Here is a 14,522-nt window from a genome sequence, read left to right on the forward strand (position 1 = left end):
CTCTTTATTATTAGAACAGAGAACGATCTTGTCTGGGGTAAATTGTTGCGGGCTGAATTTTTATAGGCCGATGGAGTAGGAATCAAGGGAATTGGAGGCGGAGTTGATTAAGAATAGAATTTCAAATTTGAAGTTCAGAATGTGGAATGTAGAATGTAGATAGAATGTAGAATTGAAGCTTTCCAGGAATTGAATAGAAAAAGATAAGTTGATCGATTTTCTGTGAAGGATCTCAATTATATGGTTCTGTGCTGTGACTGGACAATGGGTGGCTACAGATCTTGTGAAAATATTTTCTTTCTCTTTTAGAAATTGGGTGCATTGAAGTTTTTCGCGTTGGGCGCTGCTGCGTTATGCGCGAATCCTCAATGGGGAGCGCTTGCTCTATCCTTTCTATCAATTGGGATGTGAAAAGTTTGTTTTGGGATAGCAACGGATAATTGGCAACTGGCAACGGGCGCTAGCAGGTTAGTGCTAGTGCTAGTTTAGCTCACCCAACTCCCAACTCCTGCCCATCCAGCCAGGACCAGCCAGGTCCCGCCAGCCAGCTTCGTACCCCCAAGGCGATCAAGTCGTCAGCGTTGGATAGCATTGGACAACATTGGATGTAACAAGCATGGTGATTCGTTTGGCCGACAACCGGGCATGATTCTTCTAGAAAAGATCCAACCCTTTACGGAGTGAAATCTACGATGATCGGCTTCATTGTGCATGAAACAATACGAATAAGGTAGGTGGATTCAATCCATGCTCCTAGTTGTACATATGTATTGGTTCTTAAGGGCTCTTTTACCAGAAAACCAACGTTGAACATTCATGCTGTTAGGATAACGATGGCATAAAAATAAATTGTACATCCATACCTGTGTACAATACAATGCAATGCCTAGAGGTGCCTAGGCAAGCCTATCTAAAGAAAGTTAAAACAGAATGGGGACAAGACGACGATAGACTTCACGAAGAGTTCCGGGGGCTTAGCGTTTTCTATTTCAATCCAAAACAGACCCGCTAACCACGAAACTGAATGTTTCTGTTTTCAACATCAGTTCCTCGGTCTGGTGATACACATGTGCAATTAGATACATAGACATGTATATAGTAGGTAGTATTCAGCCCCAATATGAATCTTGGAAATAATGCGACTATTGATCACCACGATGAGGGAAGTTAGAAATGATCTGCTTAACTTAAAGGGTAGGTCGTTACATAAAATACTTTACACGAGGGTGCAGGTGATTATCATCCTTTATCAATGTGATGAGGAAGGGTTTAACCAACATTGAAATCCATGTCATGTAAACCTTGGAAACCTGTTGTGTAAAGACAACCTTTAACACAGGACGCCGGCCGTAACAAGCTGTCGGGAACATTGAAATCTCTCCATTGATTGTCAATTATCTTAGTAACAAAACTCAAAAGCTTCAACTTGGAAGGTTCTAACCACCTGTAACTAGACGAGAAACAGTTAGTTGGTACTAGGTACTAGGCAATTGTGGCTCATCGGAGGTGTTTAATAATTTTCCAACTGGTGGTTCGGTCTTTCCCTTCCCAAATAATGCTTAGCTAAAATCCCTGGACCGAGGATTTGTTCAAGTCCAACCCAGTCAACCAGTCCAATCCAGTCCAATCCAATCCAATCTCAATCCCAAATCATCCACAGACCACCAAAAGTGAAGACTTCATAGATCCACTCAACGCATGCAAGCCTCCTAAAGGTCCTCCTTTTTTGTGTGTGTTTCATGTTGTATCTGGTTACCGCATTACCGCATACCGCATAATTCTTTCCTCCTCTTTTCTTTCTCTTCTACCAACTGGCATTTGCTTAGTTAGGCCATGTCTCCTTCAGGAGCTTCATCGTCACATCTAAGCTATCCGGAGCAGATAATATCGCTCCTCAGCACCGTGGCCGCTTACATGCGTTTGCCAGCTTTGGCTTCCACGGTATGCCTTCACCGTCATCTTCCTTTCAGACCTCAACCTCAGCTTCGTCCACCTCCTCGATCTTTGCCCGAGCTTGTCGGCACACACAAGTCGCTATTGCAAAACAATGCCGAGCTGCAGCTGAGCTAACTATCGTAACCCAGGGTGTTGCCGCCGTCCTAACCACCCTATTGTACTTCAAGCAAAAGTAAGCAACGCTACACCCCTTTCCGTCAAGCCCTTCGATACAACCTATCATCTGATGTAGGGAGCTAATCATCCTAACCCCACGTTACAGAGCGCTGATCTACCCATCTCACATGCCCCCGAATGCTCGGACTAACGTTCCTCGACCTTCGCAATTTGGCATCAAAGACTTTGAAGAGCTGGTTATACCTACCAATGATGGCGAGAAGCTGTCAGCATTCTACATTCGTGGTCCCAGGGACGGCCGGAACTCGAACTGTACTATTTTGATGTTCCATGGAAACGCCGGCAATATTGGTCATCGACTACCAATAGCTCGCATGCTTATCAACTATATCGGCTGTAACGTCTTCATGCTCGAGTATCGGGGCTACGGCTTATCGACTGGAGAACCAGACGAGAAAGGTCTGATGCGCGATGCCCAGACCGCCCTCGAATACCTACGAAATCGAGCGGAGACGAGTAACCATAAGCTTGTAGTCTACGGACAGAGTCTAGGAGGGGCCGTCAGTATCAAGCTAGTATCTAAGAATCAGCATAAGGGAGATATCGTTGGCTTGGTCCTCGAAAACACATTTCTCTCTATGCGATCTCTAATTCCGTCGGTCATTCCACCGGCCAAGTACTTGACTATGCTGTGTCACCAAGTTTGGCCAAGCGAGTCTATATTACCATCCATCACCGAAGTTCCGATATTATTCCTCAGTGGTCTCCAAGATGAGATTGTCCCGTAAGTTAACTTTATTGACTCTATTTACACTCCACCCTTTGTAAGATATCGATCATATGATGATTCAAGACAACCATCCACAAAATATGAGCTCCCTTTTGAGCACGGATTAAATTTTGTTCCCTGATAATCAAATATTCTGCTACAATCCCGGCATGTCTCAGTTGGAGAAGCTCAGCTGATTCGTCGACTAACGTCATTTGTCTCACAGACCCGCTCACATGAGAAGACTATACGAAGTCGCTACTACACCAACCAAAATATGGAAGCCCCTACCGGGTGGTGATCACAACTCAAGCGTATTGGAAGAGGGATATTTTGAGGCGATATCCGACTTTGTTTCTAACATTGCCGGAGATGAGAAGTCATGACCCTCCTAGCGACGATAGACACGTCCATAATATGGCGACGGCTAAGAATGAGCGCCGCGCCTATTAGGTTTTGCACCCTTTTACCTGAGATACCCCCTACCCTCGCGTCAGATTACGCGATAGGTCTTACCTATGAAATATAGTATATTGATATTTGTAGTACACTTACTATATAAGTGATTGGCGTTCCTCTAATATCAATATTAAATAGGCGCGACAATGCATCTGCATCCGAATCACATATGACAAAAAGTAAGCTTACAGCTCAGACTCAGGCTCAGGCTCGGCTCCGATTGAGGAGAGCCGAAGCTCGTCGTCGGATTATATCAGCAGTGATCCCTGCGGCTAAATATTGAAAGTTCCTCTCTGCGCTTGTTGAATCTGGTGTGAATCACGATTACCTTGCCTGCTTGCCTATGCAGGTTCCTGGCAGCAAAGACATACGTGTCACCTGTGATTTAGGGTTGAGAAAATTACATTTACTCGCTACCGCCCAATGTCTTTCTATCTTCCAGGGTTTTACCCTTATGGATAAGCCCCGAATCTATCAGGTCTCAAGCCTTAGGTATTAGGGCTACGCCTAGTGAGCGGGATCGAGCTCCGGAGCTACCCAAGGTGGGGTTCGAAGCTTTTGGTTCGTCAGATGTTTACCTAGGTACTTAGGTAAGCCCGAGATGTGCTGATGAGCGGCTGAAGGCTTTCGTCTCACCATAGCCTAACTTCGAGATCTAGCCCGAATAACGTGTCCGGGTCTTATGGCATTGCCACACCGTGAAAACAAATAATAACTCATCTTCCATGAATTCCATGAATTCCACGAATTCTATGAAAGAATAGTTGAGCCACGATGTTCTCGGCTATGAGCTGAAGGCTCTAAGCTAATGATTTCCAATTTCATAAGCCCCGATTGGAAACGTGGCGATATGCTTATTTATTCTTCGCATTCTTCGCACTCTCGTGCCTGGGTTAACATTTGATACGTTATTATCGCCAAAACCGCAACACGTCATCCCGCACAAATTCATCCAGATCATAGGATATGAGTGACTATAATTGTCCTGGGCACCAATGAGTCATCACAAGCATTATTTCGAAATTTCATTCTTAACAGGACAATTGTGAGCTGTACAAGAAAATCCACTCAAAGCCTTACTTCGATGCGGCTCAGTTTGTTATGTAGCTCACCGGGTGTGCCTAGATAATTAGTGAGATCGTCACGTAGCTTGAAGGTGTAGGTGTAGGTTTTCGGATTCAAATGATGGATATTCTACCACTTTCATTTCTCGACGCTGTGTATATTACCAGAGTAGGTATTGACCATTCAGAACCTAGGAGATACGTTAGTTACTAAGCATTGTCACTTGGCGGATTCGTCTCACTCTTAAACAATACCTGGGGTATTAAGGATTAAATACGAAGAGCCAAGTTTTACACAACGCCGATGTTTCGTAGGCTTCTTCCGTTAAATTCCGGTACCCCGGACTAGGCTACCATTAAGCTGCTTTCTGATTGCATTAGCACTATAAAATTCCAAAACGTACGAGCAACCTAGAGCTGAATTGGCTATAGGCTTCAGCTGAAGGATGCTTATACGAATAGAACCACCAGATTCATCATTTTATAACTTATATGTATAAGACACTATCGTCTCACAGTCACTTCCTCGAATAGTGTCTCACATCTCGAGTTACTTTGATTCGGAGTTCATTTCCCTCGGAATCAATCATCTGAGTACGTAAAACGCCATTATACGAACCAAGCATAAATGTAATAGGGATATTGAATTATTCAAGCAAGAATGGCGTTCCCATCAGTAGAAGAAGTATCCAAGAGCCCAGCATTCCCCACAGCGATCTGGAAACTCCAGCCGCACCGAAGTGGCCTCTTACCCGTCGCTGCTAGTCGAGGCGGGCCCCTGAATATCAGCTGGGAAGTCCACGGCGATGGACCTATCAAGCTTATCGTAGGAATTTCCATCTTCCCTAACCTCCTATCTCCCTGCGCACCTACCTAGGTAGACATCAAATAGTATTCGCTCTTAACAATAAAGGTGTAGCTCATAGGAGGCATCGGCCTCACGAAAGCGGACTGGCAACCGCAGACCCTGTACTTCGGCCACGAGCGCGGGGACAGGTACTCCGTGCTGATCTTCGATAACCGCGGCGCGGGCGCCTCCGATAAGCCGGTGCTGCGGTACAGCACGTCGGAGATGGCGCGCGATTTGGTCGAGGTGCTGGATCATATCGGCTGGACCGAAGAGCGCCAGCTTCATGTCTCCGGCGGTAGTAGTAAGCCCCTTCCCCCTCCCCCTTTTCAACAAAACCTAGATAGGTAGTGTACCGAGGTAGGCAGTCATTGACCAGCACCACAGTGGGCGGCATGATCGCCCAAGAACTCGCGGTCCTAGCCCCCCAACGCATCGCCAGCCTAAACCTGCACAGCACAGCCGCGAAGATCGAGGCCACGGGCTCGTTCACGGAAATGACGGGCCGGCTCGGGACCCTGTTCCCCCGCAGTCTCGAAAGCGAGATCCGCGCCACGGCGAAAGGGTGTTTCCCGCAGTCGTGGCTCGAAGGCGCGGACGAGGCCGAGGTTCCGAGCGCAGCTACGCCGAGGTGTGAAGTGCCGAAGGGAGGGTACGGGAGGTTCGAGAGTAACTATGCGCGGTTCGCGGCGCAGGAGATCTGTGTTGGGCGCGGGAAGAACGGGGTTTTGCTGCAGGCTGTGGCGGCGGGGTTTCATCGGAAGAGCCCGGAGCAGTTGCGGGATCTGGCGGATCGGGTTGGGAGAGGCAGGATTATGGTTATGCATGGGGTGGAGGATGCGATGATTCCCGTGGATCATGGCAGGACGCTGGTGCAGTACTTGATGCCGGGGAAGGCGCTGCTTGTGGAGGGCTTGGGACATGCGCCGATTTATCAGCGGACGAGGTGGTTTAATGAGGTTTTGGAGGAGAGGTGTGCTGTTGGTGAGAGGTTGAGTGGACGGTGAGGGTGTGGGGTTGGTGTGGATGGAGCTGAAGACATAGCGATGAGTTGGTTGTATTGAGATTATAGTAAATATCCCTCTGATTCGGATTATATTCAGTTGCTCTTGGTACCATTCTGTGATAATTAACTACTAGGTACCTAGGTAGGTAGATAGGGGTGATAGGGGTTAAGTAGCGGTGCAATCTCGTGAGTCCTTACATCTACGACTATCCCTCATGCAATATTAACTCCTCGGTTCCTAGCACGAATCATCAACTTTGGAACCTTCCATAAAGAGACCATCCGAATTTCCTTATGCCAATCAAGTGTTGGATCAACTAGTTCCAAGTCATAAACCCAGAATAGCTTAGCAAGAGTAACATGCAATTCTAACCATGCCACATTTCTACCTATGCAAACCCTTGGGCCAAGTGAGAATGGCTGGCTACTATCGAGAACATCGTTATTGTTAGGATCAATCCACCTTTCTGGTTTGAAAGACCATGGGTCATGGAAGTTTGCCGAGGATAGGGCAGTTGCAAAAGTGTTAACTGCTACATGAACCTACGATAATGATCAGCTCTCTCATCTCAATTTTGATATTGAGAAATATATAAGGCAATACTGACCCCTCCAGGAAGAAAGTGGCCGTCGACTGTTTCTCCGCCGCTAGGCACGTCGCGAGGTAACGGGAAAGATACTGGGGGGGAGATGCGTAGCCCTTCCTGGATGACCGCGCGGAGATACTTCATCGATATCGTAGAGGAATATGTAATCTGTGAGTAATCCTCGAACGTATCTCGAATTTCAGCCTTGAGCTTTGCGAGAGAAGCCGGATTTGAAAGCAAGAAGTATACTATGGCGCTTAAACCAGCAGCAGTAGTATCACTTCCCGCAATTACTATATCAGAAGAGTGAGCAGAAATCTGTCTGTCTGATATCACATTAGGGTCTCGTTCCTGGACGATTCTAGTCAAGAAGTCCTTGCGATCTGTTTTCGTCTCTATCCGTCTTATGGATGTTAGCATTAACGAACCAATTGTTGATATGATCTACCTACTTCTTTACTGTTTCGTAAACAAACTTCTCATTCGTCCTCATGTCTGACAATGCTTTCTTGAACTTTCCATTCAAGAGTAGAACAACGCCTCTAGCCAGAGTTGGATAATGGTTGAGAACGTCTACAAGAACAGCCATCATTAACGAACCGATGGCAGCAGCGACCCATGGATGTCTCGTCTCTATAACGTAGTTTAGTATTGATTGTTGACTGAGGAAGCTTCACAAGACTCAATACTGACCCATGTCCAATGCGCCGAACGCTTTGCCGAATGCTAGGTCACCCATCACGTCAAAAGTCATAGCCTCAAATAGGGGCGCTAAATCGAATCCCCCTTCTCTAGAACCCCTGATGCCAACCTGACGAATGAATTTATCGGCGGAGGTAGCAATGAGCCCCTCTTGCTCGACAATCGCGCGTTCGGAAAAGGCACTAGCCCAGGAACTTCGCATCTGCTTGTGAACTTCAGGCCTTCTTTCACTGACGATGGTTGAGAGGCCGCGGTTGAATTCCTGCGCCGTGAAGCAAGCACCATCGTAGAATTTACCCTTCCAGAATACCTGACGGCCAGACCTATGGGTATGGATATCCCTCCATGCCTGTGCGGTGTTAAAAGCGACCTCATTTGGGGCGATACGGATAATAGGGCCTGTGTTGGGTCAGCTTCAATCGGACTTGTATACCTAGTACCTGGTAGTTAGGTGGAATAGACGAGCCATATTTATTATGCAACTCAAGCATTTTGAAAGGCTGGCGGCCTCCGATAAGCCACCAACAGTAGGGGACCTATGGCTTATAAGTATTGAACCGCTTGGGGAGTGGCGTTGAAACATACATCAGTAATGGCGGCTATCCAGGGACCTGGAATCTTAGACAGTGGATGGAAGTAGAGATTATAGACTATCCGAGATGTCCATAGGCCAATAAGCTAGCAATATTTTTGATTAGTCGTAACTATACAATTGGAAGATGATTCATACCAGTAAAGAAAAAGGCAAGATGCCGGCTTGGATGTATTCGGTGGACATCGTGTCGGGATATCTTGGTAACTTCGTTATACGGAGAAGGTCTATCTTGGGCAATCAGAAAAGGGAGAAGTTCATGCGTAACACAACAGGATATCCGGGATGTAATACTATGCTGATGTCTTGGACTATACATATTATATACTTGTAAGTACCCTTGTGCGGTTGGCCACCATCCAGGTCTTACACGCATGATGCAACAGTTCCACGACATTAGTATGTCATACCTACTCCACGATAGTTTGATTCTCTTGGGGGATAAAGCGGCGATAACACTATACGTGTACCTTCTGGTCTTCAGCAGTCCAGCGATAAATTGGCTCGTAGATAATTATCAATAACGACAGAGTAGATGTTATTCGCCATTATTCAACCGGTCTGCCATCCGACGACGTTTATTGGATCAAACAGATGGAGGCGTTATCTGATGCAATTCAAATACCATGGTACGGGAACGTGGGAGGATCCCGATCTATCTATGAATGTCTCATATATTAGGTCAACTTGCATGAGAATACACCTACTTTGGTAATTATGTAACATCACTACATGAGCTGAAAACTGATCACAGATCGTTTTGGATTCGGACACATAGACTGCATATGAATAAAAAGCAAATCTACATACCTAGCTAGTTATCTATTTACCTGGGTATTACTTGATTGTTACAATAACTCCTTCAATAAGAAACGGTGGGATTTGTGAAAGGATTATACTATGATGTTTTATAGAGTTATACCGATGTTTCCCTATTACTGTACTGACTTAATATGGATTCCTTCACGGGTGAACTTGCTATTTTGTTGCGCCGTCCCTATTATCAGAAATGAATTGTTTTTATTTATCTGCCTATATGGCTGTTCGCTGCGAGAGTACTATGGTAAATGTGCCGCCGGATACGCCAATATTTCCTGTTGCCGTGATATACTTACTTACATATCGCGTTTCTTGGTGGATATATGTTACATTGAATCGTTTTATGTATCCTAATTTGAGTTAGTAGTGGCTGTTATAGGGATGTATGTTACCTTGTCTATGTTAATAGGCTAAGAATCCTACTTGATCAGGTAGGAAAATGTGATGCATTTACAGTCGTTTCAAGAAGATCCTATAGCTATTGTGACGAACAGAACTGTGATATTATGTACATTAGAAACACAAACTTAGGTAGGTTTCTATGTCGGCACTTGGGCTGCGGCTCTGATGCTGACATCATGGTGGTTGCAATACATTGTGTAACTAGGTAATCAAAATATGAGAGACCTTATAGGTCAGCTGGTAGAGTCGATGGGAATAGGTATTGCGCGTATGAGATACAACGTGGGACTCTAAATAGATAAGTTTAAATTCTACCGCGATCGCTTAACCAAGCTCGACATCAAGGTCATCTCCTGTTAAGAAAGTCGAAGTCGACTAGCTAGTATGACGGAAGTATAAACACTGATTAGAGTACTATGTGGACCGATGCGTGGTGAATTAGCTATACAGTTGCCAACTGGCGACTTTGAGCTGACAGCAGATCACATACATAACTGACAGGGGCTGGTCTATAGAAAAAGCGGTAGTCGGATCAGCCATGGAAAAGAAAACTTGCAGGTGGCTGATCTTCCACTACATTTTCATTATACTGACCTGGGGTTGTCGGCAATCGTTTGAAAAAGGGTAGGCTGCCTAAGTTACTACCTACTATGCAGTAGATATCTTTTAGGGGGCTCATAGTGATAACTTGGCATATACCGATTCCTTTGCCTGCCTAGGTAACCGCTGCATCGGCGAGGGTTTTTATGTTGGCCGGAGTACGGAGTCTGAAGACCATGCGAAGAGGGGGCCTCAATCTAGGGATCGGTGGTAATTCTAAATCTCATTGGTTCGCCTCCCCTTGGACTCCAAATGCCTCACAGGACCAAGAACGCATCACGATTGGTTGCCTTCATCTCCTTACACCCTCATCTTGCATAAATACGACATAGAGTACATCGAACCGGCATAATTTCCGTCCGGCCTCAGAGCCTTGATCTGTGGCCTCACTTAGGACCTTGACATCACTGCCTACATAAGATCTTCGGTATCTCCAATCATTGCATCTTCATTCTTGTATCCAAATATCTTGGGGAACAATCCTAAGGAGTGACCTGTGGCTTCTGTGAGGGTGAGTATCCTTGATAATATGATAGAGTCGATGATTTAGCTAATATTATTCGATATCGCCAGGTCGCAGTTCTTCATTGGTCCAATAAGTACTACATAGCAACTCCCGAGGGAGGACTAACACCGTCCTCCCTCGACCCTTATTTCGAGACGATGCAACAGTAATCAGGAAAGCAATGACTTCGGCAGTATCCTACCTCAAGTTAGTCATGAGAGCTCTTTTGATGGACTGGAAGGGCTTCCTAACTCAGGCGGATTTCTCGAAGGAATCGATATTTTTGGTTACTTGGGAGGAGAAAATGGATGGAGCGAGGGTCCTGAGATACGGACCCGTGGAGAATCGGAGGAGGAATGGCTTGGTGTACCAATGTCTGGCCAATTCCCCATTTCTAACTGGCTGTCAGATAGGCTCAATAACACCCGCAGTGATGCTGGGCCTATTTCAACACCTGATCAGCTTGGGGAACCTGAAGTTACCCGTCTTGACCAACATAATCCCGATTCAGGTTTGAATATAGACCGGGATTTAGGTCTATTATCGTCACCGAATTTTGCCACTCCGAACTCGATATTCCTCTCATGGCTACCCGAAGAGCAGGATATACAAGTGATTGATACGTCTCCTGGACGCATTTCACTAGAGAATTCCATGCTGTCACATTTAACATGCAATACATGCGGCAAATCTTTCTCCTCTCAAGGTAGATTGAAGTAAGTCGCTCCCAGCAGAAAGCTTGGTCACATACCACATACTTACGGTGAAATCGTATAGTTCACACAATCACCGCCACGAGAAAAAGCATCGTTGCATGCAATGTGACAGAAGATTCTCAGAATCGAGAGATCTGCGTCGCCATATCCAATCAGTACATGAGCGAATATGGGATCAATGTCCACAATGTGGGAAGAGAATGAAAAGACGCGGTGACAACTTACAACGGCATATGAGACGATACTGCAAGAACAGACGGCGTAACTTAGTTGGTTAAAAAGGCCACTTGCACAGAGGTAGCACAAAATGTAATGGATGGCGACTTTTTCTGTCCGCCAGGATCGATATCCAGGGGAACTATACGTTCGTTAAGGCTTCTAGGTGCCCTTACTACCCGACGCGGGACTCATTGATAGAGTCCTCCGTCGGGTAGTGAAGGCACCTATCAACGCAGTCCAACTTAACGTCTCCAGTATAATACCAATATTTCATCATACTACCTAGGTGGATACCTTAATATAAATGTCTTGTCAGAGTTTTAGGAGGATGACTATATCCCCCCCTAAAAAAACATTGGAGGTCGAACTTCTAGAGCGCGGACGTGTTAAGAAGCACTCCAAACTCGGGTGTTTAAAATTTTATTTTTAATTATAGCTTATCTATTAAGGGTATACCTTGCCAGCAAGTGTAAAAGTAGACGGATCCGTCGTGTCGACGGAGTACTCCCAGATCTGGTCCTCGGATATCCCGTAGAACATCGCATCCTCCGTCATCGCGATGGCCGAGAAATTCGTCGACTGCCCCTGAGCAAACGTGATCTCCGGAACGGCGTTATACGCCTTCCCGTCCCATCGCGACCCCGTTATGCTGCCGTCGGTGGATAGCGAGACGAAGAAGGATTGGGTGAAGTTCTTCATCGTCGTGGCGGCGAATTGCCGCGTTTTTAGGGGGTCGACGTCGTCTATTATCGTGCCGTCTGTAATTATAATTAGCTTGAATATCAGTGATGGCGTAGGTGTGATATGATTCTCACCATCTTCTTTCCAGTTCCAATCCCCCAGGAATGTTGTTCTGCCCATAGACCCCGGCCGCCTTTGAGTAGCCAGTGTCATCCCATCAACATAAGCTCCCTGCAACGCCGGTGCCAAAGCGAGTGATGCACCAGCCGAGACAGCGTTGGTCCTGACAACAGGAGTCGTATTATTCCCCCAATTCGATGCATTCGCAACCCTAATAAAGCCCTCGCGGCCCTGATACGCCAACGTCCAGGACCCAACACACTTATCATTCGGACAGCGCTGCCACGCCACCGCCAACTGCGTGCCGTTCCACGTCGGCAAGCCCGAGTTGTTGTATACCCAAAAGTTCGGGTTGTTGACGGGGTTGTTCGAGTTCACCCAGCTGATAACATCGTTCTTCTGCCCGGCTTCCGAAAACCAGACCAGGACTTGGTACAAAGAGCCCCATCTGCTGCTACAGGACGCGCTCGCTAGGGACGTCCCTGGGAGAGGGTTAATGGGCCCCGATGTCGACGATTGCATGAACTGGCTGACGTTCCGCGTCGTCCACGTCTTGTTCTGCGAGTCCCATTGGCGGGCGATGATGGCGTTGGTCGGATCTTGGAAGAACACACTTCTGTGAACGTAGCCTGACGGGTCCGTCCAATTCGAAGCTGCGAGCTTGGATTCGCCGAGGACGTTTACATTGGCTGTCGTTCCTGAGCCCGGCGTTGACGAATCGGGCGAGTTTGATGCGTTAGATGAATTTTTCTTGCCGGCTAAACCTCCGGCGACGCCTCCGACGATGGCACCGATGACAATCAGTATCGCGCCGGCTAGAATGACGTAGAATATGCGCGGTGACAACCCGCATATCGTTCGCCTCGTGGCCTGGTTAGGCTGTCCCTGGACGGCTGTCGCCTCTGTATCCGCATAGGGGGACTCTGGTTTTGGAGCATCCCATGCCGTCTGAGTCTGTGGGTCAACAACCTGCGGATAGCTGTGATCCGGGTTCGACACCACTTCCTTATTCGAGCCGTCAAGAGTTTGGGGGTTCGATGTCTCTACGCTACGCACTTCGAGCGTGCTGTATGGTTCGGAACCATGGGGGTAGTCCGCTGATGCCATCGAGATACATTGCTATCTGAGGGAATAGTTCGATGTTGAAGGAAGAGACGAGATCCCGCACCACCTCAGATCAGTTTTATTTGACTTCTACATGATAAGGATTCTTAGCTGCTTCAACTTATCTGGGGCACTTTTCCTTTTTCTGTTTCTGGTAGTCGGTTTAATTTCGACTCTCAAAACTTAGTGACGTACAGTGTGATTTTGGATCCCGCTTGGCGAACATATTACCTGCTCTTGATTGGCATAGCCAAAGCCACTCCCCGATAATAATATAAAATTGGTGTAATGGTTTACCTAAACGTGTTACCTGTTGCAGGGAATGGCCCACATGTAAATGGATCGTCGTAAAGAGTAACCTGTAATATTCATAGGCGCTACGTCAATAATAGAATATTATAGGCCAATCAATGGATCTCCAAAGACTATCGCATAAAGTCTCTCAGTACAATCATGTGTTTGAGGATGACATAAGCCTCGATCGGCTGGAGTGCGAGAGGCTGCGCCATCCTTCCTAATTCCATCGCGGCATTGGAGGCTCGTCTTACGATCCTTGTGAGGAACACGAGCGAATCGTTGGTTGCGCTGGTTCATATGTATTTCTAGGGCTGAAGACCGAAATTCAACCAGATTGGACTAGTCACGCAATGGATCTTGATCTGCTTCCCGACTTCCAGTAGAGACTAGTTGACTAACCCCAGCAACTTGGAAGTATGTACCCGAGCTGCCGAGACAATATTATTTTCATTCAGAAGCAGGCTCCGCGCCACATATGTACGTTCGTCCTTGGCTACCCTATTAGTGTTTGCAAACATTGTTACGAGTTATCACATCTCATAATCCGGGTTTGTGGCTTGCGCAGCTCGTGTTGCCCCAGCAGCCTAGGTATCGACTTTTTCAAACTTTAGTGATGTTCAGCCAATAGGGTAATTGCCAACTCTAAGCATAAGGATTCAAGGTTGTGGATGCGAAATTATTACTTGCTTAGAGATCGAGTAAGTTATGAATATAGTATAGGAACATGTTTGTTGATTTGATTATAGTCAACTGTACCTGAAAGTACTAAGACCTTTAAGTCAAAATTAGTTTCCTAGCCGTCTAGAAGCACGTATGACTGGCTCTAGGTACTCGAACCTACCAACTAAAACTCCATAGAGAAACTTAGTCATTATCCCTAACTAGCCTGTTTACCGTCCAAGTCGTCCCACGGTCGAAGATGTCGAAACAGAGTCCGGCCGTAGAAGGTGCGGGCCGACC

The 14,522-nt window shown here is 46.6% G+C and overlaps 5 protein-coding genes across 5 annotated transcripts; 3 read left to right on the forward strand and 2 right to left on the reverse strand.

Moving 5' to 3' along the window:
• The first annotated feature begins 1,295 nt into the window (after positions 1-1,295).
• GGS22DRAFT_13057 (alpha/beta-hydrolase) lies at positions 1,296-3,436 on the forward strand. Its single transcript, XM_047958461.1, has 4 exons — positions 1,296-1,941; positions 2,085-2,128; positions 2,219-2,857; positions 3,069-3,436. The coding sequence occupies exons 1-4, from the start codon at positions 1,834-1,836 to the stop codon at positions 3,226-3,228; spliced, it is 951 nt and encodes a 316-aa protein (XP_047824234.1). The 5' UTR covers positions 1,296-1,833; the 3' UTR covers positions 3,229-3,436.
• A 979-nt stretch (positions 3,437-4,415) lies between these two features.
• Positions 4,416-6,503, forward strand: GGS22DRAFT_13100 (alpha/beta-hydrolase). Its single transcript, XM_047958473.1, has 4 exons — positions 4,416-4,959; positions 5,026-5,191; positions 5,285-5,516; positions 5,600-6,503. Exons 2-4 carry the CDS (start codon positions 5,027-5,029, stop codon positions 6,217-6,219), a joined length of 1,017 nt encoding a protein of 338 aa, XP_047824235.1. The 5' UTR covers positions 4,416-4,959; position 5,026; the 3' UTR covers positions 6,220-6,503.
• On the reverse strand, positions 6,432-8,285 carry GGS22DRAFT_183748 (benzoate 4-monooxygenase cytochrome P450; the record flags this gene model as incomplete). Its single annotated transcript, XM_047964123.1, has 7 exons — positions 6,432-6,761; positions 6,827-7,208; positions 7,258-7,438; positions 7,499-7,906; positions 8,034-8,043; positions 8,093-8,185; positions 8,238-8,285. The coding sequence occupies 7 exons, from the start codon at positions 8,283-8,285 to the stop codon at positions 6,432-6,434; spliced, it is 1,452 nt and encodes a 483-aa protein (XP_047824236.1).
• A 2,274-nt stretch (positions 8,286-10,559) lies between these two features.
• On the forward strand, positions 10,560-11,612 carry GGS22DRAFT_13139 (uncharacterized protein). The gene is made up of 2 exons (XM_047958482.1): positions 10,560-11,141; positions 11,203-11,612. Exons 1-2 carry the CDS (start codon positions 10,798-10,800, stop codon positions 11,417-11,419), a joined length of 561 nt encoding a protein of 186 aa, XP_047824237.1. The 5' UTR covers positions 10,560-10,797; the 3' UTR covers positions 11,420-11,612.
• A 192-nt stretch (positions 11,613-11,804) lies between these two features.
• On the reverse strand, positions 11,805-13,268 carry GGS22DRAFT_183749 (uncharacterized protein; the record flags this gene model as incomplete). Its single annotated transcript, XM_047964124.1, has 2 exons — positions 11,805-12,118; positions 12,176-13,268. The coding sequence occupies 2 exons, from the start codon at positions 13,266-13,268 to the stop codon at positions 11,805-11,807; spliced, it is 1,407 nt and encodes a 468-aa protein (XP_047824238.1).
• Between the last annotated feature and the right edge of the window lie 1,254 nt (positions 13,269-14,522).

Source organism: Annulohypoxylon maeteangense (assembly GCF_022496945.1).
Source record: "Annulohypoxylon maeteangense strain CBS 123835 unplaced genomic scaffold GGS22scaffold_1, whole genome shotgun sequence".
Lineage (NCBI taxonomy): Eukaryota > Fungi > Ascomycota > Sordariomycetes > Xylariales > Hypoxylaceae > Annulohypoxylon > Annulohypoxylon maeteangense.